We start from the raw sequence: 26,900 nt of genomic DNA, 5'->3' as shown, positions 1-26,900 counted from the left end.
ATTAATCTCCAGAAAGACTTTCAAATTTATACTCTTTCAGCAATACATAAAACTTGAAATCATTTTTTTCCTCCACTTCATTTATTTTTATTAAATTTTGGGGTTGTCATTATAATGATATTATTGTGTTATAATAGTTACAAAGTCTTCAAACTCTATAACATTTTGCATTTCTATAAAGAGAAGTTATATTATTCACATATTTCTGCCACTGTCTGCTTTTTTATTTTAAATGTGTATGTTCTTTGCAAATTTCCTACTAAATTTGTTCTTTATTCTTATCTACTTCTAAATGCCCTTGATATATAATAATCCATTTGGACACTAGGAGAGTTGTTCCAGGACAACTCATATGTACAGAAATTTATGCAGACGTAAGTCCTCTCATTGGCCCTGTGGAAATGGCCTATTTAAGTCAGACCTCCACATGGGTGGGTTTCTCCTTCTGTTTGGTTGGACAAAAGCTGCATATAAGTGAACAGGTGCAGTTCAAACCTGTGTTGTTCAAGAATCGACTGCATATATTAACAGTATTATTTTGCCTGTATGTGGGGGATAAATGTTCTTCCTATTTGTTCTTAAATCAATTCTGCTAAAGAATATCACAAACTTTATAGATGTGATTAAATCTATCAATCTATAATTTGTTTTACTGTCACTATTAATTCTTACCTTTTTCTAGTATCTCAGGTGATGTTCTATTGAATGATAAGGTTTGATTAATCAAACAGGTTGATAAACTTGATGTTGAATTTTCTGATGGATTAATATGGGTTTCTTTAGAATACCTGTAACTATAAGAGCAACATTAGATTGAACATTTTGCTTGTCTACTGAATATTTTCAGTTTTCCCAGAAATACAGAGAAATTTTCCCCTTTATTTGAACCACTGTCTTCTCCAAATTACCAGAATCTTGTTTGTCAACTTCTCAACATGTATTTCAGAACAGGTGATGAGAAGGGGGTGAAATGGGAGTGTCCACTGAGAAAGATACTTCAATACACTGTGAACAAAGTGGGTTATCACCTTGCTATTATCCTAAGAGTGCTTATATTCTGGTCAAGATATGAAATATCCTGGTTTCACCTGTAGGTTTTTTTTTTTTTAAATCTGTTAACTCTGTCTATTTATCTCTTCGAGTTATCATCAAAGATGGTCAATCTGTCAGATTTTCTTTCATGTACACACACACACACACACATGCACACACTAGTGCTTGACTTTTCAAAACTCAATAAAAACAAATTTCTAATTCATTTCAACTTTATGAGAAAAAGCTTAGTAAGAAAAACAGAGATGAAGCTGGATTAGGGACGGATGCTGATGCTCAAAAATACTAAGTGCTCTGTGAGCTCTAAGGGCACCGTATAGTGTGCCGGGCATTTTGCTCAACTTCAAAGAACAAGAAATAAAACACACAGTGTTTGTACTTTGGAAATGTCACACTCTCTAAGATAAATGTATATGATCAAAGATATAGTAAGTTTAATATACAAAGTCCTGAGTTATCACACACCCACAAAAAAGAAATAATCAGCTTTTCTTGGAGGTGGAGTGTAGGTCAAAGAAAACTTTACAATGTGAAGGATAGATTAAATGAATATTGAAGATGGATAGAATTCTAATTGGTAGGCAAAGGAAGAAAAGTATTCAAGTCTGTAGAAATAACAGATGCAAAGATATGACATATTATGGCACACTAAGAACTTTAAGCCTAAAATGTGATCCTCAAATGTGGGGAGCAATGGAAGATGAAGCTGAGGTAGCTGCATTTCAGGCATATTCTCCATAAAAATCATGAAGAACAAGATATTAAGAAGATTAGAGGGAATTATGGGACACTGAAATTATGGTGTCAGAAGCAAAGGAGAAAGATGGGCATAATGAAGAAGCCACAAAAATAGGAAAATGAATCAAGATTGTGGAATATGATGTGTATTAGAGCAGTATCACTAAGAAAAAAGTTCTTATAAAGGCCAAATATAGGGGGGAAAAACAGAATTAATATGGTGACCAAAAGGCACGATTGCTGGATTTGGCATTAAGTAATTGATGTCTCTAACAAACCGTTCATTGTCTCTCAGTATCCTTTCTTCTCTCCTTCCACAGTAAGAGAAGTTGGGATTTTTTAGCTGGAAATAGGGAAGCCTGGAATAAAGTATATTTTTTCCAATATCTATATATTAGATCTATGTGTAAAATGTAACTGACTTCTGGTAAACGTGAAATCAGTGAGTGTTTTGCTTCTGAAAATGCTCCTGGGCTTCAGCCCATGTGCACTCTTGGTTCTTGTTCTTCTCTTCTTCTATCCTGTTGCCTGGAAATACATTGCCACATTTTGTAACATGAGGACAGGGCCATGCAAGGCATAGCACTATGATGAAAAATAGAATCGCATCATCCTTGGACTAGCTACATTACAAAATGTAAAAAATAAGCTTCTATCTTATTTAAGTTATTGCTATTTTCAGTTTTCTCATATGAGCTTCTTACTCTAATCATAACTACACAGTTACCTTAGAAAGAGCAGCTTCAGTGAAATGCTGGTGGGAAAACATATACAGCAGCGGGTGAAGTTGTGAAGTCTTAGTGAGTATAATCAAAATCTTACAGGCAAAAACATAAAATACATACATTATACTAAAATTGGTAAATAACTTATTTCATATAAAACTGTATATCTTATACAAGATTATTCTTATTTAAAAGTTTATAAAAGCCATGATGAATAAAGCAATACATGAACTATTACATAGGAAATATACTCCATTTCTCTATGCATATATGCGGGTAATCCTCTCAAAAGGTAACTGCCTACTTAAAAGTATAAAAATAAAATTCTACTGCTAAGTTACAAGTAGCTGATAATAAATGGCTCAGAGCTGTTTAGTACTTACTATCCCATGAAGAAATGTGGCAAAGCTGTCAAAATACCTCCAGTTCCCATAAGGAGACAACCAATTCCAATTAACTTTGGTCTGTGTAGTTTAGATCCAAAGTAACTTACAAATACAATCACAAGCAAATTTCCTAGAAAAAGAACAAAATTAAGTTGATATGACTTAGTGTAATTTTGTATCTAGTAGAACCGAAAGCCCCAAAGGAATGCAAATATGCCCAAGACATCATACCTTCCCTCAAAGACCATGAAATTTAATTGTGAGGTGAACTCTCCTACATTAAACCACTCATTGAAAAGTTGTATAGGATTAATAAGTAGAATAGGTTTTATATGCAAAGAAAGCACTCAGGTAATTTGGCTATATGTGAGAAGCAAAGTTTTTTGAAAATGTGGAGTTTACTGGATTGCATTGGAATGGCAAACTGTCTTCCTAATCTGAGGGAAAGATCATCATTCACGCATATTTTAAACTTATTCCAGGCATTCTTTAAATTTATACTATGTACCTACCACAGTGCTCAGAGTCAGAAATAGAATAAATCATGGTACTTATTCTCTAGAAACACACCAGTAATAAAACAAAACAGACAGATAGATGTGCTGTTAGATTACGGAAATAGAGAGCTTAAATTAATTAGGGGCTTTGTGAAAGTTTCCTGGAGGAGACATTATTTGAGATTTAATGTCGAGTATAAATTATTTAGATTAAAACATGGAAGAGCCATCAGGGCAGACCAATTCAGATTTATCTATAGCCTTATACATAACAGTGAACAGACAATAATCAAGAATTATTGAACATTGATGGAAAATAGTTTCATGAAAGAAAGCACCAGAATGGACCAGCAGATAAAGCAACACAAGAATAAATACTTAAACAAGATTAAACTGAAAAGAATAGAAACATTTTTTTAAAAAAAATCCAGTTAGTATATTTAGAGGTACAATGGCATCTTGCAGCCACAGAATCAGAACTGGCAGACTAAAAATAGTAAGCACAATAAAGTGTTGTTATAAATTTAAAATATAATTTAAAATTTACAAATTAGAACTTGATATAATAAGATGACATCACACTTCAGAGAAGATTGATGAAACATAAAGAAAAGAGGTAGAAATTTAAAGGAAAAAAATTTTAAAGGAAAAATACCCAGAAAATATATTATTTATCTCATATATGTTTCAGAAGAAAAGAAAGAATAAAAACAGAAAGAAACAAATAGGAAACAGAAAATAAAGTTTTTGTGTTAGAGGAAAACATAAGCTTTCAGATGAAAGTTCTTACATTTGTACAGCAGAAGTAATGTAGAAAGAGAGAGTCTCAGATACATGCTGGTAAATTTTTGGATATTTAAAGATAAAAAGGAGATGCATATCAGTGCATGAAAATTACAGTAGTAATAATTTCTTATATACCACATTGAATGTTATAAAACAGTAGATGAATATTTTTAATGTTTTGAGAAAAAATCATTTGGAAATTTTAATTACATACGCAAATTATCAATTAAATATGATACTAAAATAAAAGCATATTCCAACAAGCAAGGGCTTAGAATATATGCCATGCTTTCAATTCTTCCTAAAAAACAATAACTACAGTCATCCCTCAGTGTCAATGGGTTATTCGTTCCAGGATGCTCTGTAGACACCAAGATTTGTGGATGCTCAAGTCCTTTAAGTAAAAAGCTGTAGTATTGCCTGGACATGGAGGCTCACGTCTGTAATCCCAGCACTCTGAAAGGCTGAGGCTGGCAAAACACTTGAGGCTAGGAGCTCGAGATCAGCCTGGCCAAATGGTGAAAACCCATCTCCACTTAAAAACAGGAAAATTAGCCGGGTGTGGTGGCACACGCCTCTAATCCCAGCTACTTGGGAGGCTGAGGCAGGAGAATCGCTTCAACCCAGGAGATGGAGGTTGTTGTGAGCTGACATCAGGGCACTGCACTCCAGCCTGGATGACAGAGGGAGACTCTGCCTCAAAAAACAAAAACAAACAAAAGATGTACTATTGCATATAACCTATCAACATCCTCCTGTATGCTTTATATCATCTCTAGATAACTTCCAATATTTCTAATACAATGTAAATACTATGTAAATAGTTGCTGTTCTATGTTGGTTTTATTTGTATCATTTTTATTAATACGTGGCCGATTTTTAGTTTTATATTTTTTGAATATGACTTGCATCCACAGGTGTGGAACCTGTGGATACAGAGGGTCATTTATACATGGAGGTATACTCCAGAAAGAGTAAAGCTGAGATTTGAAGTCACAGGATTCAAAAAACAGAGGTAAGCAAATAAACTAAACTGATAATGACGTTCGAATAATTGCTGTTAAATAGCTGCAAAGTTTAACAAAAATGTTAAGGATTAATTTCGTGATAAAAATAGACATACAGTGAACTAAACTTTAAAACTAATAACATTCCAATTCTAAAATTCTAGATGATTTCATTGAGTTTGGGAGGTGAAAAAGTAAAAGACATGTAGAGTGTCATATCTTTGAATGACAAACATTCTGGATTCATATAAAGAGATAAATCTTCCTTTGACAATTACATTTTAGTCATTAGTTAAGCATTGTGTAAATACAGTTAAAATAGAAACAGAAATTGCAGGAAATATTTGCAGTCTATATAATAGACAATTTGGTGGTCCCTCCAAATAATTAGAAAGTGAAAAGAAAAAGAGAAAATCAGCAGAGGCTATGAGCTAGCAGTGGGTAAAATAAGAAAAAAACCTATTTTCAATAATTATATAAAACCTCACTATTGTTGGAGAAATCCAAATTAAAATGATGACATCAAAGCAATATCTTCAACATTCAAAAAAAAAAAAAAAAAAAAAAAAGACTTTAAACCCCCAATGTTGTACACAGTTAAACACTAGAACCTAGTGTAGGTTGCTCCTACGCAGTCCCTACACTTAAAACCAGAAGAATTATAGTCCTCCCTCAACCCTTCTTCACACTGGGGCACCTTGAGACAAGGGAGATAAAGCTTCCGAAAAAGTTAATTTGCAAGCCATGAGTTTGTGTAGGATCAGAGTTTTTCAACATCCTCACTATAGACATTTTGAGAAGGATAGTTATTTGTTGGTAAGTCTGTCTTACGCATTGCATAGTGTTTAGCAGCATCCCTGACCTCTACCCCTGGGTACCAGTAGCATCCTTCCTGCCACAGCCCATTTATGGCAACAAAAATGTCCTAACATATTGCCAAACTGCCCATGAGAGACAAATTTACACCTAGTTCAGACCCAGTGGTATAAAGCATGCATAAACAGTTTGTTTTTTAACTTATGCAAGTATGGTTATCAAAATACCAAAAAAAGTTACCAATTTCAAAGCTTCCATCAATTAAACCAGCAAGAGAAGAGGATATGTCAAATCTCCTTTCTATTTGAGTGATGGACATTTTCATAATGATTCCACCTAGTGCTCTAGCAATATAGCTGAATGACAGGGCTGCCAAGAACATCTAAAAACAGTAGAAGAAAAAAGGAAAATTGGTTAATCAAAGAACTATATAATGTTTATAGGTACATGGAATTAAAACAGTTTTTCTTCTTTACTTGAAAACATTATTTTTGTCATAAAAAGCATACCCATTTTTCCCTATACAAGTTGAAACTTCTCAGCCTTATAATATTATCAGTACACTACTAAAGCATGATTTTCTAACTTGGTTACAGCATTTGATTGTTAGAGGTGTGTAGTTAAGGTTGCTATTTTTAAACTAATTTCATTAACTGATTTATTGGAAACTAGACACTGTTCTCAGATGGCCATGATGGTGAGCTATTCTTTATTTCCATGTGAATAGCATTGGCCAACTGGGAGGGGAATGGCAGTACATTCACAAAGGTAGCACTTCCAGAAGCCAGCTGAAAAATAGAACTTTGTGGAGGCAAAGAGGAATTTTATGACCAACACAAGTGACTGTATCAGTGTGAGATGTAATGATTGTAGATGTTTTAATTTCTAATATCATTTTAACAAAATGTATTGATTCATCCTTTCTCTTACAGCTCATATCTACATCCATAAGAATTCCTTTGGCTCTACTATTAAAATATTACCCACTTTTGAACCGCATGTTTGTGTTCCCCCCAAATTCATATGTTAAAGCCCAAATTTCCAGTGTGATGATAATTGGAGATGGAACCTTTTAGGGGTACGTGGTATGAGAGTAGAGCTCTCATGATGGATTCATACCTTAATTAGAGAAATGAGAGATTCTCGCTTTCTCACCCTGCCCAAGAACTGGTATCTGTCTTCCCATATCCAAGTAGCCATAGGAATGGAGAAGCAGGTTGGGCTTATCTCTCAGAACAAAGACAATTAAATGTACATCAGAATCTGCACTACCACAGAAAGATTAAGTGCAGCTCCACTGCCATAATTTACTGTGGTGCTAGAGAGGTCACAGTATCATAGACATGAGAGAGGATCTTAAGTAGAAACCAGCAAACCTTTTCAAATAAAATATTACACACACAAGCCCAAAACACACAAAGAGGAATGCCTACCCAGAAAAGCCTGAGAGGGTAGGCAGGTAGAGTGGGAAAAGTTCTCCCTATAGAAAGCTGGAGTGCAAAGTCTGTGAATGTTGGTGGATTCTCCGTATGCAGGTATTTTGTCAAGAAAAAAATAACAAGGCCTCAAGAAAAAAATAACAAGGCCTGTAAAGAAAGACAGACGCCTACAAATTCAAAGGAGCAAATTAAATCTCCAGAAAGTGACCTGAAAGAAATGAAGATACAGATCTTGCCAGATGACAACCTCAAAATTACTATCAAGTATGCTCAATAAATTGAAAGAGAGCACAGATAAACAACTAAATGAAATTGGAAACATAACCAATGAACAAAATGAGAATATCAATAAAGATGTAGTAACTATTGAGAACCCAACAGAAACCCTGGAATCAAATAATAAAATAACTTAATTTAAAAATTGACTAGAGACTCAACAGAAGACTTGATGAAAAGGAAGAATTGGTGAAAGCAAAGACAAAACTTTGAAAATTACTGTAGCAGAGAAGAAAAAGAAAAAACAATATAAGGACTAGAGTAATTATGGAACACCATTGACTAGAACCATGTATGCATTATGAGAGTACCAGAGGAGAAGAAAAAATGAAAGGTGCAGAGAACTATTTGAATAAATTAGGGCCCAAGATTTTTCCAACCTGAGGAAAGAAATAAACCTAAAAATTTAAGAATCTCAAAAAAACTCAAAATAGGATCAATCTAATGAGATCCCCACCAAGATATATTGTAGTCAAACTGTCAAAAGTCACAGACAAACAGAATCTTAAAAGCAGCAACAGAAAAGCTACCAAAAGTACAAGAAGCATCTCACAGAGTACCAGCATATTTCTTAAAAGAAATCTTTCAAGATAGGAGGGAGTGAGACAACATATTTAATGAACTGTGGAGGGCAGTGAACCTGCAAGCCAAGAGTTCTATCTATCTATCTATCTATCTATCTATCTATCTATCTATCTATCTATCTACACATACACATATATAAGTATGTATGTGTTTATTATTTATTTATTGATTGATTGATATGGAGTTTCACTCTTGTCTCCCAGACTGGAGTACAATGGCACAATCTCAGCTCACTGCAACCTCTGCCTCCCAGGTTCAAGTGATTCTTCTGCCTCAGCCTCCCGAGTAGCTGGGATTATAGGTGCCTGCCACCATACCCGACTAATTTTTGTTTTTTTTCTTCTAGTAGAAATGGGGTTTCACTATGTTGGCCAGGCTGGTCTTGAACTCCTGACTTCAGGTGATCCACCCCCACCTTGGCCTCCCAAAGTGCTGGATTACAAGTCTGAGCCGTCATGCCCTGCCAAGAGTACAATATTCAAGAAAACTGACCTTTAAAAAAAAAAAGAAGGAGAAATCAACATTTTCTTAGATTAGCTAAAAGTGTGAGAGATAATCACAACTAGACTTATAAATGCTGAAGGGAGTACTACAAGTTGAAGGAAAAGAATGATAAACAGCAAAAGAGAATCACACAAAAAAGTGAAATTCTCTGATAAGGGTAAATATGTACACAAATATAGAATCTGGCCATATTGTAATGTAAGTGGGTAAATAACACAAATCTGATATAGAATTTTTTAAATAGCATAAAAGTAATTGTAAATCTCCGTAAGTAAGTACACAAAATGGTAATACTCGTCATTAACAACATAAAGTGAGAGGGGATAGAAATTTGAATGAGTCAAGGTTTTAAATACAACTAAAATTATCAATTTGAAATTATTACAATTTTAAAATTTTATGTAATTAAAATGGTAACCACAAAGAAAAGTGACTATACAGGAAAATGAGAAGTAAACAAAAACATGTCACAGCAAAAAAATAATAATAATATAACCCAAAGGAAGTCACCAAGAGAGAAAAAGAGAGAGAAAAGAAGTTATAAGACAGAAAGTAATAAATAAAATGGCAATAGTAAGTCCTTCCTTATCAATAATTATTTTAAGATTAAATGGATTTCACACTCCATTTGAAGAATGATTTTTTTTAAAAGACGCAACGACAAGACAGACAAAAGTATCCGATGCAAACAGGAACCTAAAGAGAGCAGGTATGTCCATAATTATATCAGAAAAATTAGATTTTATGACAAAATCTGTCTCAGGAGACAAAGGACATTATACTAGCATGAAATTATCAATTCACCAGGAAGAGTCAACAATTATAAATAGATCTGCACCTAAAACTAAAGCAATGAAGTATATGAAACAAACATAGATACAACTGAGGGAAAAATGGACAGTAACATAATAATATGACAATAATAATAGTGATACTTCAATATCCTGCATTAATTTATATACAGAACAACCAGGGAGACTATCATAGGAATCAAATGACTTGAACATGATAGGCCAATTAACCTAACAGACAAATAGAGCACTCTCTATCAAATAGCAACAGAATAAATATTTTCTCCAGCAGAAATGGAACATTCTCCAAGACAGACCACCTTGGCCCACACAACAAATCTTAACAAATTAAAAATGTTGAAATTATATTAAGTATCTTCTCTGCTACCGTCCAATGAAACTAGTACTTAAAAGCAGAAATAAAACAAGAAAATCCACAGATAAATGAAATTTAAAAATTCATTCTTAAACAACCAATGGGTCAAAGGAGGAATAACAAGAATTAATAAAATATCACAGAAAAAAAGAAAATGAAAACACAAGAAACCAAAACTTATGTGATGCAGCAGAAGCAGCACTAACAGGAAAGTTTATAAATTGATATTAAGAAAAGAAAAATCTCAAATAAATAGCATAACTGTATCCATCAAGGAACCAGGAAAAGAAAAACAAATCCAAAATTAAGAGAGGAAGAAAATATTCAACATTAGAGTAGAACAAAATAAAATAGAAAATAAACAAAAACAACAGAAAAAAATTAATGAATCCAAGTTGGTCTTTTGAATGTATCAACAAAATTGAGAGACCTTTAGCTAAAATAAAAAGAGAGAGACAGAGAGAGAGACTTAAATAGCTAAAATTAGAACTGAAAGAGGAGGCATTACAATGGCTGTCTCAGCAATTAAAAAGAATTATAAGAGATGACTATGAACAATTATAAGCCAACAAATTGGAAACCATAGAATAATGAATAAATTCCTAGAAACACACAACTTACTGAAATTGAATTATGATTCAATTTTAAAAATCTGAACAGAACTATAATTAGTTCGGACATTGAAGCACTATCAAATACTTCCAAAAAAGATAAAACCAGTAGCCAATGTCTTCACTAGAGAATTTTACCAAACTCCTAAAGAATAAGTAACACCAATACATGTGAAAGTAACTCCCAAATTTGTTTAATGTGGCCAGAAATACTCTAATACCGAAATAACATAAAGACAGAAAAAAAGAAAACTACAGACAAATATTCCTGATGAATATTGATACAAAAATCCTAAATGTAATACTAGTAGGCTGAATTCAACAGCATATTAAAAAAAATCACATCACGATCCAGCAAAATACATACCTGAAATACAAGGATGGTTTAATATACAAAATTATATCAGCATAATATATCACGTTCGCATAATGAAGGACAATACCACATGGTCATCTCAATTAATGCAGAAAATAACATTTGACAAGATGCCTACTCCTAACATTAATATTCATTCAATCTAGTGCTGGAAGTTCTAGGAAGATAAATTAAACAAGAAAAAGAAATAAAATGCATTCAAATTGGAAAAGAAATAAAATTATCTCTGTTCACAGATGACATCATCTTATATGTAAAGATTCTACCAAAAAATTTAGAAAAAAATAAACATATTTAGCAAAGTTGCAGGACACAAAGCAATATTCAAAATTAAGAAGTGTTTCTATACACTACCAATGAACATTTCAAAAGGAAATTAAGAAAATCTCACAAAAAGATAAAACATTTAGGAATAAACTTAAATGACAAAGCGAAGATTTTTACACTGAAACCTATTAAATATTACCAAATTCTTGCGATAGTTTGCTGAGAATGATGGTTTCCAGCTGCATCCATGTCCCTACAAAGCACAGAAACTCATCCTTTTTTATGGCTGCATAGTATTCCATGGTGTATATGTGCCACATTTTCTTAATCCAGTCTGTCACTGATGGGACATTTGGGTTGATTCCAAGTCTTTGCTGTTGTGAATAGTGCCACAATAAACATACGTGTGCATGTGTCTTTATAGCAGCGTAATTTATAATCCTTGGGTATATATCCAGTAATGAGATGGCTGGGTTATGTGGTACTTCTAGTTCTAGATCCTTGAGGAATCACCATACTGTTTTCCTTAATGGTTGAACTAGTTTACAATCCCACCAACGTGTAAAAGTGTCCCTATTTCTCCACTTCCTCTCCAGCACCTGTTGTTTCCTGACTTTTTAATGATTGCCATTCTAACTGGTGTGAGATGGTATCTCATTGTGGTTTTGATTTGCATTTCTCTGATGGCCAGTGATGATGAGCATTTTTTCATGTGTCTGTTGGCTGTATGAATGTCTTCTTTTGAGAAATGTCTGTTCATAAACCAAACACTGCATGTTCTCACTCATAGGTGGGAACTGAACAATGAGATCACTTGGACTCAGGAAGGGGAACATCACACACTGGGGCCTATCATGGGGAGGGGGGAGGGGGAAGGGGGAAGGGATTGCATTGGGAGTTATACCTGATGTAAATGACGAGTTGATGGGTGCAGCACACCAACATGGCACAAGTATACATATGTAACAAACTTTCACGTTATGCACATGTACCCTAGAACTTAAAGTATAATAAATAAATAAATAAATAAAAAGACCTGAGGTTCTGCCTCTCTATAAAATCAATAAAAACATGGGAAAATTTAGCATTAAATTTTTTTCCAATTTTAAAATTAACCAAAGGTTATTAGAAAAAAAAGAAGTAGTTTTTTTAAAATAAAAAAGGCTGAATTCCACTAAAAACAGTGAACTATTTAGAATTTTAATTTATCATAGTTCCATCTTCTTAAAAAAAATAAAATAAAATAAAAAAATAAATATTACCAAATTAATAAAATGCAAATAAATGCGAAACATTCAATTCTTATAGATTGGAAGATTTAGTATTGTTAAAACATCCATACTATTCAAACTCATCTATAGACTTTAATTTCAATGCCATTTAATTTTTTTAATTTTTAATTTTAGTTTTTTCTACAGAGTCTTGCTGTGTTGCCCAGTCTGGAGTACAATGGAGTTCCAATGGAGATCATGGCTCACTGCAGTTCCAACCTCCTGGGCTCTATCAATCCTCCCACCTCAGCCTCCTGAAGAGCTGGTACTACAGCTGTGCACCACTATGCCTAACTAATTTTTTTTTTTTTTTTTTAAGAGGTGGCATCTTTCCAGGTTGCTTGTGCTAGAGCTAGTCTCAAACTTCTGGCCTCAAGTGATCCTCCAGCCTCAGACTTCCAAATCCCTGGGGATATAGGTGTGAACCACCATACCTAGCTAGCATTTGTATAGAAATAGAAACAACAAATATAAAATTTACAGGGAATTCAAAGGCAACCTGTGTAGCAAAAATAATCTTGAAGAATAACACAGTTGGATGCTTCATATTTCCTGTTTTCAAAATACACTGCAGAGCAACTGTAATTAGGATGGTGTGCACTAAAATAAAGACAGTCATATAAAAACAATGGAATAGAATAGAGTTCAGAAATAAACTCTTGCCTATATGGACAAGTGATTTTCAACAAGGGTGCCAACACTACATGACAGGGAGAGAACAGTCTTTTCAACAATCGGTGTTGAGAAAACTGGATATCCACATACAAAGGAATGAAGTTGACCTATTGTCTTACACCATATGTGAAAACTAACTCAAAATGGATTAAATGCCTAAATGTAAGACCTTACACTCTTAGAAGAAAATACGGAGAAAATGCTTCGGAGCATTCGATTTGACAATCATTTCTCGAGCATGACACCCAAAAAGCACAGGCAACAAAATAAAAAACAGACAAATGTGACTACATCAAACTTAAAGACCTCTGCACATAAAAAGAAACAACAAGATGAAAATTTAACCTATAGAATGGCAGAAAATAATGGCAAATCCTATATTTAATAGGGAGTTAATACCCAGAATATATAAGGAACTTCTGCAACTTAACAACAACAAAAAATAAATAATGCAATTAAAAAATGGACAAAGGATTTGAATAAGCATTTCTCCAAACAAGGTGTATAAATGGCCAATAAACATATGAAAAGATGCTCAACATCACTAATCATAAGGGAAATGTAAATCAAAACCACCATGAGCTATCACTCCACACTCATCAGAACACTCACTATTCAAAGAAAAATAACCAATGTTAGTAAGTAGGTGAAAAAGTTGGATCCACTGTGTTTGTTGTTTGAAATGTAAAATAGTGCTACCGTCATGAAAACTACTTTGTAGTTTCCACAAAAAAGTCACAAGTAGAATCACCATGGAAGAAACCCATCCTTCTTCTGTGTATATATTCAAAGACATTCAAACTGGGATCTTTAAGAGATTTTCGCACACCCATGTTCATCACAGCATTACTTACAATAGCCAAGAGGTAGAAGCGACTCAAATGTTCATTGACAAATGAACAGATAAATAAAATATGATAATGCAAATCAAAACCACAATGAGATACCATCTCACGCTAGTCAGAATGGCTATTATTAACAAGTCAAAAAATAACAGTTGCTGGTGAGGTTGTGAAGAAAAGGGAACACTTATACCTTGATGGTGGAAATGTAAATCAGCTCAACCATTGTGAAACGCACTTTGGCAATTTCTCAAAGAACTTAAAATGAATTATCATTTGACCCAGCAATTGTATTCCAGCAACATGGATGATGCTGGTGTCCATTATCCTGAGCAAACTAACACAGGAACAGAAAATCAAATATTGCACGTTCTCACTTGTAAGTGTGAACAAAAAATTAAGTATATTTGGATACAAAGAAGGGAACAATAGACACTGTACCGACCTGAGGGTGGAGGTTAGGAGAATACAGAGAATAGAAAAACTACCTATCAAGTACTATGCTTATTACTTGGCTAATAAAATAATCTGTACATCAAACATCGGCAACACACAATTTACTTACATAACTAACTTGTACATGTACCCCTGAAGTTAAAATAAAATTTTGAAAATGTTTTTTTCAACTTTGTTCTTTTTTCAATATTATTTTGGTTATTTGGGGACCCTTGCCATTTCATATGAATTTTAGTATTGATTTTTCCATGTTTGTAAGAAAAAAAATGGCTGTTGGGATTAAGATAGAATTTGTGGTGAATCTGTAGAGAAATCTGGGTAGTATTGTCATTTCACCAATACTAAACTTTATAATCTATAAACACTGGATGTTAGATTTACTCCTTTAATTATTTTTCAATGCTCATTCCTGGTGTACGGAAACACAAGTAATATGTGTGTGTGTGTGATTTTCTACTATGTAATTTTGCTTTAATTATTTATTAGCTCCAATAGATTTCTTGTGGATTCTTTGAGCTTTTCTTTATGTATAATTATGTTATCTGTAAATATAGATAGTTTTCCTTCTTTCTAATTTGAAGGCCTTTTGTTTATTTTTCTTGTCTAAAGGCTCTGGCTAGAACTTCTAGAACAATCTTGAATAGCGTTAGTAAAAATGAGTATTCTTGTCTTGTTTTTAATTACAGGGAGAACACTTTCAGTCTTTCAATATCGAATATGATGCCAGCTGAAGATTTTTCATAAATACCCTTATCATGTTGAGAGAGGTCCCTCATATTACTAGTTTTCTGGGTGTTTGTATTGAGAAAGGGTGTTGGATTTTTGTCAAATGTATCTAGTAAAATGGTCATGTGGCTTTTTTCTTTGCTTAATGTATTGCATTACTTTGAGTTTCATATATTTAATCACGCTTAAATTTCCAGGATGAATCCATCTTTGTTATCGTGTACAATCTTTTAAATGTGCTGTTACAATTAATTGGCTAGTATTTTCTTGAAGATTTTTAATATACTTAATAGACTATATTTTTTAGAGCAATAAAAAAGACTGTAAATTACAGAGAGCTTCCACATATTCCCTCTTTCCACACGTAGTTTTCCCTATTATGTTTACTTTCTATTGGTGTGGTACTTTTGTTTTTACTGATGAACCAATTTTGATGCATTATTATTAATTGAAGAGCATATTTTACATTAGGGTTCATTTGGTGTGTTGTACAGTCTATCGATTTTGATAAATGTATATTGATAGGTCTTCTTCATTACTGTATCATAAAGAATAGTCTCCCTTACCTAAAAATCCTCTGCACTGTGTTTCTTTTTTCTTCCTCTCTCCCTCAAACACTTGGCAACTACTGAGCACATTCCTCTCTATAGATTTTTCTTTTCCAGAATCTCATATATTTGAAATCTGGCAATGTATAACATTTTAAGATTTGCTTCTGTTGCTTACAATTACATTTTGGATGTCTTTCCATGTATTTTTATGGCTTGATGTCCCATTTCTTTTTAAACACTAAAAAAATATTCTATTGTATGACTGTACCACAGCTTGTTTACCTATTCACCTATTGAAAGATCTCTTGGTTGCTTTTAAGTCATGACAATCATGGAAAAAGCTGCTATAACGCTTGTGTGCAGGCTTTGATGTGGGTATAAATTTTCAAGTCATTTGGGTAAATACTGAGGTCTATGACTGCAGGACTGTATAGTAAGCCTGTCTTTAGATTCATAAGAAACCATCAGATTGTTTCACAAAGTGGCTCTTCCATTTTGCATTGCCACCAGCAATAAATGAGAGTTCTGGTTACTCCTCATATTTGCCAGCATTTGTCATTTTTTGTGTTTGGAATGTTACTCACTTTAATAAGTATGAAATGAAAGCTCATTGTTTTAATTGGCAATTCACTATTGACATATTATGTTGAGCATATTTTCATATAGTTGTTTACCATCTGTATATGCCCATCCGTAAGGTGTAACTGTTCAGATCTTTTTCCCATTTTATAATTGGCTGTTTTCTTATGATTGAGTCTTTTTTTTTTTTTTTTTTGAGGCGGAGTCTGGCTCTGTCGCCCGGACTGGAGTGCAGTGGCCGGATCTCGGCTCACTGCAAGCTCCGCCTCCCGGGTTTCCGCCATTCTCCTGCTTCAGCCTCCCGAGTAGCTGGGACTACAGGCGCCCGCCACCTCGCCCGGCTAGTTTTTGTATTTTTAGTAGAGACGGGGTTTCACTGTGTTAGCCAGGATGGTCTCGATCTCCTGACCTCGTGATCCACCCGTCTCGGCCTCCCAAAGTGCTGGGATTACAGGCTTGAGCCACCGCGCCCGGCCAATTGAGTCTTAAGTGTTCTTTGTAGATTTTTAATATCAGCCCCTTATTAGATGTATCATCCAATGGTCTCCATAGTTTCTGATGAGAAATCAGTTATTAATCTTATGGGAGAGCACTTGTACATGATGATTCCCATTCTAGCTGCTCCCAATATTCTGTATTATTATTAGTATTTTGACTTTTAGTGGTTTGATTATAACATATCTCAAAGTGAATTTCTTTCAGTTTTTTTACTTGGAGTTCCTTAAGCTTCTAAGGCTGTTGAGATTTATGTCTTTCATCAACTTTGTGGTGTTCTCAGCCATCTCATTTTTCAAATATTATTTTTTCCCTTTTCTCTCTCTATTCTCCTTCTGAAATCCCTGTAATTTGTACACTGGTTCATCTGATGGTATATGACAAGTCCTTAGGTTTTGTTCACTTTTTTTCATATATATATTTTTTCTGCTTCTCAGACTGAAATTTTTAGTTGACCTAACTTAAAATTTGATGATTCTGTATTCTGCCAGCTTAAATTTTCCACTGAACTTTAGTTTTAGTAAGTTCAGGCTGCTATAACAAATTACTATAGACTAAATGGGTTGAAAAATAAACATGTATATTTCATAATTCTGAGAGCTGGGTTGTCTGAGATCAAGAGGCCAACATAGTTGAATTCTGGTGAAGGCCCTCTTTTAGGTTGAAGACAGCTAACTTCTAACTTCTACTTGTACCCTCACAGGGAGGGAAAAATTTAGTTAGCTGTCTGACATTTTCTAAGGGCACAAATCCCATCATGAAGGATTCCTCTCTCATGATCTATTTACCTACCAAAGGCCTCAAATACCAACACCTTGGGATCAGGGTTTAAATATGTAATTGGCAAGGAGGGCACAAATATTCAGTTCATAACACCTTTCTTATAAATTTTTATTTTAGCTTTTTTTTTTTTTTTTTATTCTTCTACCTTTGGTTACCCTTGTGCTGAGCCTGAGGATCAGCCTTAGGTAAAAGCTTATGGTCTTCTCAGGCGTTTTATAAGTGAATGTACTAACCTTTGCATATGTGAGGCTTTCTAAATACCTCCAGGAACATGAAGTGCTAGCTTCACAGTAAGCTTGATAAATTTCTATTTTTATTAAAATTGTGAGCTTCCAACTTCCAGCTCTCTGCTTTAAGTTTATTCAAATAAAAACAAAACAGCGATACAAACGTTCACAATTATCAGATAGATTTTAATGTGTCACTGGCAGGAAGAGACACTGGCATCGAGATAGGAGGTAAAGTCTCTGTTCACCTGCAGTCACAGCAAGCTGATCATTAATGTAACATGGTAAAATTTCTGGGCTTACAGTCAGAAGACAGTTCCAAGCTTCTACTTTGTCACATGTACAGATTTAATTAACTCAGTTAACCCATCTGAACCTCAATTGATTTACTCAACAAACATTTATTGAGCAACTTCAATATGACAGTTACTCTTCTAAACTCAGAACTGAGACAACTATAGAGGAATAAAGCCAAAAATAAATAATGCATAACAAATACCCTAAATGAACTAATAATCTCTCAGGAGCAACAACCCAATAATGACAATATAAAACGTTCTGAGTAATGGAATTGCCATAGTTTATAATGTTATGAGTTGACAGGGAAAAGTGGCACATTCTACCTTTATAGGTTAAAGTTTTTACAAATGTGGTGACATTTGAGCTAAGTTTTTAGGGGATAGTAGAAGCTTCAATGCTGAAGAAGAAATTAAATTTTTAAAAACAAAATAAGCATATGAATAGCCTCTGAGAAGTGCAAGCACACAGACTAGTTGAAAAACAGAAAGAGTATCTGGTAAAGGGGAGTGTAAGGATAGAAATATGACAAACATTTGAGGTCAATATGAATTTTTATATGCATCACAACAAAATTAATTTCTGAGTGTTAATTCTGGCAGCCATGAGAAAGATTAAATTACAGCAAAGAAATCTGTTAGAAAGCTGAGTTCAGAAAAAAGAGTGAGTAGAGACAGGGAGAGGAAAACAAAGTTATTAGACATACTAGGAAGAAGTTTAAGAGGAGAACCACATGAAAAATCTGATTTTATTTTTGGGATTTCTGCTTTAGATAACTGCATATAATTGGCAAGGAGGGCACAAATATTCAGTCCAAAACACTTTTCTTATAAATTTTTATTTTAGCTATTATTTATGGTGTTATTATTAAGCTACTATTTATTATTTTAGCTGTTATTTAAGGTGAGAAATATAGGAAAAAAGAAGACTTGACAATAAAGAAAATGAAATTATCTTTTCACAAGTCAAATTTGACATGCCTAAAAATAAGCATGTATCCAGTAGACACAACTAAAAATAAATGTGTATCCTGTAGACACAACTAAGACAAGTCTGAAGCTCAAGAGAGAGATTTGCCTGGAAATAGTTGTGAAATTTACTATAAAAGATACAATGAATCCATATTTCAGTTTGTTTTATTTTAAAAAATAGCTCTCCTGCCCTACTGAATCTTCTCTTTCCCATAACTCTGTCTCCCTTGTGTCCTTTCCAGTATAAGCTTAGAGTTGACTACGCTTGCAATGACTCAAATCCTATTTTTTGCATCATTCCTCCCAAGTATTCACAGATCATGTTATTCCGGTTATTCCCTGTTCTTCCAGGGATTTATTTCAGATACTTTTCTGTTTTTACTTTATATACTTTTTCTGGGCAAACTCACGATTGTCATTGTTTTTATTACCATCTGTTAAGGATTGAATGTTTGCATATCCCTCAAATTTATATGTTGATGCTTTTGTTTTAGCAGCCTGAGCTGACTAAAACACCAAGACATAGTTTGCAATTCCAAGTCACCAAAGTTAAATACCTTATAAAACAAAGAAACTAACTAACTAACTAACTAACTAACTAACTAACTAACTAACTAGTTAACTAACTAAAGAATAACACTTTTTGGAAGAATATAACAGTGTTCAAAATTATCCACATAAGAAAGTCTAGGAAAATGTGAGATATTCTCATGAGAAATGACAATCGATAAAAACCAACCCATAGATGGCACATATGTTGGAATCACTGAACAAGAATTTTGAAAGAACTATTCTAACTATTCTCTTTGATATAAAGGAAAACAATGTCATAGTAAAAGAAAATAAAGTGAATTTTACCAAAAGAAGTAAGCTATGAAAATGAAAAATAAAATTGGAATATGTGAAATAAGTATGTGTAACCAAGATGTTAGCTCACAATAGATCTTCTGGATAGATATTGTGTGCATACTGTCTTAATTTATATTTTTCTGTGATATGTATCTTGGCAATTCTTCAAATTTTCCTAATAAATTTTTTCACTAAAAGCATTAATAAGAAATACAGCTTTTGAATTGTTTGCTAGAAGAGATACAGGAGAAGAATTACATCATTTTACTCACAGAAAACAGTTTAACACCTACTTTCTCCACTTTACATTTTTTTCCCAATTGATACAGAATGGGCATGAGCATTAATCATTTTATTACACAGAATTAATATTTTCTAGGAACTACCCCACTTATTCTGTGCATATTATTTCTAGTGCCCATGAAAAATTTTTTTCAGTCTCTTTTTTTATTATTATACTTTAAGTTCTGGGGTACATGTGCAGAATGTGCAGATTTATTACATAGGTATACATGTGCCATGGTGGTTTGCTGCACCCATCAACCCATCATCTACATTAGATATTTCCCCTAATGCTATCCCTCCCCCCACCCCCCAACCCACAACAGGCCCCAGTGTGTGATGTTCCCCTCCCTGTGTCCGTGTGTTCTCACTGTTCAGTTCCCACTTATGAGTGAGAACATGCGGTGTTTGGTTTTCTATTCTTGTGTTAGTTTGCTGAGAATGATGCTTTCCAGCTTCATCCATGTCCCTGCAAAGAACATGAACTCATCCTTTTTTATGGCTGCATAGTATTCCGTGGTATGTATGGGTCACATTTTCTTTATTCAGTCTATCATTGATGGGCATTTAGGATAGTTCCAAGTCTGCTATTGTGAACAGTGCCACAATAAACATATGTGTGAATGTGTCTTTATAGTAGAATGATTTATAATCCTTTGGGTATATATCCAGTAATGGGATTGCTGGATCAAATGGTATTTCTGGTTCTAGATCCTTGAGTAATCACCACACTGTCTTCCACAATGTTTGAACTAATTTACACTCCCACCAAGAGTGTAAAAGCGTTCCTATTTCTCCACATTCTCTCCAGCATCTGTTGTTTCCTGACTTTTTAATGATTGTCATCCTTACTGGTATGAGATGGTATCTCATTATGGTTCTGAATTGCATTTCTCAAATGACCAGTGATGATGAGCATTTTTTCATATGTTTGTTGGTTGCATAAATGTCTCCTTTTGAGAAGTGTCTGTTCATATCCTTCACCCAATTTTTGATAGAGTTGTTTTTTTTTATTGTAGATTTGTTTAAGTTCCTTGTAAATTCTGGACATTAGCCCTTTGTCAGATGGATAGATTGCGAACATTTCTCCTAATCTTTAGGTTGCCTGTTCACTCTGATGGTAGTTTATATTGCTGTGCAGAGTCTTTAATTTAATTAGATCCTGTTTGTCTATTTTGGCTTTTGTTGCCATTGCTTTTAGTGTTTTAGTCATGAAGTCTTTGCCCATGCCTATGTCCCGAACGGTATTGCCTAGGTTTTCTTCTAGGGTTTTTATGCTAAAAACTCTCAAAAAAACAGGTATTGATGAAATGTATCTCAAAATAATAAGAGCTATTTATGACAAACCCACAACCAATATCATACTGAGTGGGCAAAAACTGGAAGCATTCCCTTTGAAAGCCAGCACAAGACAAGGATGCCCTCTCTAACCACTCCTATTTGACATAGCATTGGAAGTTATGGCCAGGGCGATCAGGTAAGAGAAAGAATTAAAGGGTATTCGATTAGGAAAAGAGGAAGTCAAATTGTCTCTGTTTGCAGATGACATGATTGTATATTGAGAAAACCCCATCGTCTCAGTCCAAAATCTTCTTAAGCTGATAACCAACTTCAGTAAAGTCTCAGGATACAAAATCAATGTGCAAAAATCACAAGCATTCCTATACACTAATAACAAACAGAGAGTCAAATCATGAGTGAACTCCCATTCACAACTGCCACAAAGAGAATAAAATACCTAGGAATACAACTTACAAGGGATGTGAAAGACCTCTTCAAGGAAAACTACAAACCACTGCTCAAGGAAATAAGACAGGACACAAACAAATGGAAAAACATTCCATATTCATGGATAGGAAGAATCAATATTGTGAAAATGACCATATTGCCCAAAGTAATGTATAGATTCAATGCTATCCCCATCAAACTACCATTGGTTTTCTTCACAGAATTGGAAAAAACTACTTTAAATTTCATATGGAACCAAAAAAGAGCCTGCATAGCCAAGACAATCCTAAGCAAAAAGGACAAAGCTATCTGACTTCAAAACACACTACAAGGCTACAGTAACCAAAACAGCATGACACTGGTACCAAAACAGATATATAGACCAGATATATGGAACAGAACAGAGGCCACAGAAATAACACCACATATCTACAACCATCTGATCTTTGACAAACGTGGCAAAAACAAGCAATGGGGAAGACATTCCCTATTTAATAAATGGTGATGGGAAAACTGGCTAACCATATGCAGAAGGCTGAAACTGGATCCCTTCCTTACACCTTATACAAAAATTAACTCAAGATGGATTAAAGACTTAACATAAGACCTAAAGTCCATGAAATTTTTGTATGTCATAGATTACTCTCTACATTATGTAAATAAGAATAATAAAGTTTAGAGATGCAAAGTTATATAATTAGAGAAACAAAAACTGACCTGAAGCAGAACGGGGATGGGAACACAAATACTATACATAAAAAGGCAAAATAGTCTATGGATCTAATATAATAACCTACCATTTCTTCATCTCCTAATTATCCTGAGTTAGAACCTTGTCAACTCTCCCTGGGTTTATCTGTGTAATCTGCTGCTTCCCTCCCTTTATAGCAATGGGAATCCTGATAAATTTTAATGCCTGACTCAGTGTCATTTCTTTAGTTAAGCTTTATTTATCCTGTAGGAATTTGGTTTGTATCTCTCTTACATCTTATTCATGATATAGACTGGAACATTTTTTAGATCAAAATATGTGATAAAAACTGAGGTTAGAAAAAATTTTGAAACATTTGTTTATCAACAAATTGATTTCAATTATTGCTTTATTCAGAGTTTTCCCTATGTAAAACTATTTCAAGTATTTTTTAAATAAATGATCCAAAATAGAAAAACACAGCCAAGTACATTGAAGAAAATATATTAAATGCTCTTTTTTTATTTTATTATTAAAAATAATAGAATATGATTATTCTTGATAGATATATTAGCATTTCCATGCATATCAGTATGTCTACATGTATATCCATATATTTTATTCATTTTTCTCTTAAGAGTATCTGTATTATCATGTCACTGTTACTTTTTGAAGGATTTTTTTCAAATTTCTCCTATTTTAATTTGTTAATAAGATCACATAAAGTCTTCTTTAAAGTTCTTTTTAATGATTACTAAATTTATAGTTGTTGATATTTTAAATGGAGTATTTTCTGTAGATCACAATATTTTTAATGAAGGAAAAATTTTCCTGATAAACTCACAATAATGCTAATGGAAAAATAATAAATGGAAATGTCTTGATTTATTTTTATTCAAATTGACCTACATACATTTTTATTCAAAGTAAACTATAGGTTTTGCCTGTCTTCAAATTTCTCTCTCCAAAAATATCTATATAAAAATACAAATGAACTGAGTTTATTTGCTTTAAACATTTGCCATTTTTTGTGGTTGCAAAGTCATAGGTATTCTCAATTACTTTTTATTCATGTACATAATGTACATTTACCCAATTCAAATAGAACCTATATTAAAATAATTTTTTCACATATCAAGATATTCTAAAACACAACTGCAGAATTTCAATTTTATATCTTCTTTTCTATTTGATAATAGAATAATATATTCACAGCTCTTTCCCTTACATCTGTTTGCAAGTTTTGTTTTTAATAATTAATATATGCTAACATGTTAAAAATTAGAAGGTTTGACTCTATTACTTTGACTAAAGAACTTCAATTTATTTTGGAAAAAATACAATGAAAAATTATGGAACTAGTTTACAAATATGTTTAATACCACTGAGGGACTTTTTCTTTTGTATTCCAGATCAGCTTCTTCTAAAAACTCTTACAGTTCAATTTCATATATATGTAAATGTTGACTACTGCTTAAGTTCCATTGTTAAACTATCACATATTGGACATATCTATAAATTATATGTACATTCTAATCAATTTAAAGAATATTTTGCTTTTTTTCTTCATTGAGAAGAATATATTGTCCCCACTTTATTGAGGTATGATTGACAAATAAAATTCTATATATTTAAGGTGTACAACCTATTGTTTTCTGTTTTAGTAAATTGTTTTTCACTATAACATCCATGTTACAATAAAGTTTGTATTTGTCTGAACACTACACAAGGTTATATTATCAATGTTGAATTTTTTCTTTTTTTCTTTTTTGAGACGGAGTCTTGCTCTGTCACTCAGGCTGGAGTTCAGTGGCATGAACTCAGTTCACTACAACCTCCACCTCCCGGGCTCAAACAATTCTACCTCTGCCTCTAGAGTAGATAGGGATTACAGGTGCATGCCACCACACCTGGCTAATGTTTACATTTTTAGTAGAGATATGGTTTCATTATGTTGGCCAAGCTGGTCTCGAACTCCTGACCTCATGATCCTCCCACCTCAGCCTCCTAAAGTGCTGGGATTATAGGCATGAGCCAATGAGCCTGGCCTCAATGTTGAATTTTTAAGTCAAATAAATAGTAATGTTCACAATAACATGGGAAAGTTTACCTTTGAAGAATACATTTCCAAAGTCTATACTTCATTTCTATATGTTTAGTTAAAAACAAAATCAAATTGTTATTGAATTAATTTGAGACATCTAGTAACATTGAGGCAAACTGTCATCATGTAATTGCAGAATTATTTTTCTGCTGAGTATGTCAAAACATTAATAGTTATTCACTTAGTATGCTTAGGGATGATAAGAATTCAGGTAAAATTGGAACACAGGATGAGTGTATGCACTCATTAAATCTTTGTTGAAATCTATGTAATCCTTGATTGGTTTCACATATTATTTTTACAGTGTTTTGTTTTAAAAATCTCTTTATTCTTTTCATCAATTTAATGACATAGTACATTATTCAATTTGTTTTATTGAAATGTAAAACTGTTTCAGTTGAATCATACAAATAATATGACTTTCTTTTCTTTCAAATATCTTACAGAAATAACCATTAACATTTTTACTGCCCTTTAGTGACAAAATATACACTCTTTTAATTAATCATAATTTCTGAATATAACTATTTCTTTTCATATTCAGATGGCACAACTGCTTAGAAGATATTCTGGTTAGCATATTTGTGTGCTTTTTTTATAGTTAACTTTCAGTTTCCATAGTTTCTATTTTAATTTTGAATTGAATTTAAGTATTATAAATATAATACACAGGATTAGGATACACTTTCCTGGTCCATTTCAAGAAAACTAATCTCTTTATTATTCCATTTATTTCACATATACTTTTTATGTCTTACGTTTTCTCCTTCTATTTTCTTATACTTCCTACTCACTAGACTATTTTCTTCTTGACAAAAGTAGAAAACCATCTATGGACTTGATATATATGTTCTGCAAGAAATGAAAGTGTGCTTTGAAATCAAAAGATATGGATCCAGTCATTTTTTGGTTTGTTCGTTTTGCTTTTTGATGTCTGTTTGTTTGTTTGCTTTGCTTAATAACTTAACCAAGATGGACCAGTAACACAATTCACTGAACTGTAATTTCATCATTAATAAGAGGAAAATATAGAATATTTAACTTATTTACTTCAAAGGATCACGGTAAGGGTTCAAAGAAATGATTATGTGTTTGTGAATATTTGTCAAAACATTGAAGATTAATGGAATTTGAAACACCACTATTGATTCATCTTTTTTGTCTCTCTTTGTATAAGAGAAACAAACTATATTAACTACATTCACATGCTCCCTTTACAAATTTTTTTTTTTTTTTGGTACTAGGGCTAAAGCAGAAACAGAATTAAGGGCCAAGGCCCTTCCCGCTACCTCAGTATGATACATTTAGGCCAAGTTTAAGATATATATTATGGAGTGAATATAAAGCACTTGATTGTGTACCCCAGCCTAAAGATTTAAATCTGTGTTAAATATTAGCCTTATACCTTTAAAAAGTAAAAGTTCTAGTCTTTGTAAATCTATGTTGGTTTTATTTAATTTTACTTTATTTTATTACATTATGATATTCTTTTAAAATATTTAATTACATAATGAAATATGTAATAAAATATTTAATATTTTAAATAAATAAAATATTTAAATAACAAATATTAAAACATTTTAAATAAATTAAAATATTTAAATAAAATATCTAAAATATTATTTTATTACATTATGATAACCACTTACTAAAGTTTTTGAAGTTGTATTTTTATTTTTTTCTGTGTTGACTAATGACAGGCAATTATATCCCTATCAGTAGTCACTTTGGCAAAATAAACTTCATATGATAAATTCCTCTTTTCTTTTTTTCTTTTTTTTTGAGATGGTGTCTTGCTCTGTCACCCAGGCTAGAGTGCAGTCGCACGATCTCAGCTCACTGCAACCTCCGCTTCCCAGGTTCAAGTGATTCTCCTGCCTCAGCCTCCCAAGTAGCTGGGATTACAGGCACCGGCCACCAGGCCTGGCTAACTTTTGTGTTTTTAGTAGAGATGGGGTTTCATCATGTTGGTCAGGCTCGTCTCAAACTCCTGACCTTGTGATCCACCCTCCTCAGCCTCCCAGAGTGCTGGGATTACAGGTGTGAGCCACTGCACCTGACCAATTCTTCTTAAATTTTTAAAGTGTTTGTCATTTGTATTTTCTGTGCATTTCTGTGCTTTTAAATTTGATTTATTAGA

General features: G+C 33.1%; 1 protein-coding gene across 1 annotated transcript in view; it reads right to left on the bottom strand.

The window, feature by feature from the left end:
- Positions 1–26,900, bottom strand: part of SLCO1B3 (solute carrier organic anion transporter family member 1B3) — a 104,992-nt gene that overhangs the window by 50,671 nt on the left and 27,421 nt on the right. Inside the window, exons 4-6 of the mRNA XM_023226173.1 lie at positions 6,249–6,390; positions 2,900–3,032; positions 673–794 (exon numbers count right to left, since the gene is read on the bottom strand). Coding sequence (XP_023081941.1) covers positions 673–794; positions 2,900–3,032; positions 6,249–6,390 — 397 coding nt within the window. The remainder of the gene's footprint in view (positions 1–672; positions 795–2,899; positions 3,033–6,248; positions 6,391–26,900) is intronic.

Source organism: Piliocolobus tephrosceles, chromosome 10 (assembly GCF_002776525.5).
Source record: "Piliocolobus tephrosceles isolate RC106 chromosome 10, ASM277652v3, whole genome shotgun sequence".
NCBI classification, from domain to species: Eukaryota; Metazoa; Chordata; class Mammalia; order Primates; family Cercopithecidae; genus Piliocolobus; species Piliocolobus tephrosceles.
This window is presented reverse-complemented; position numbering and strand designations above follow the sequence as displayed.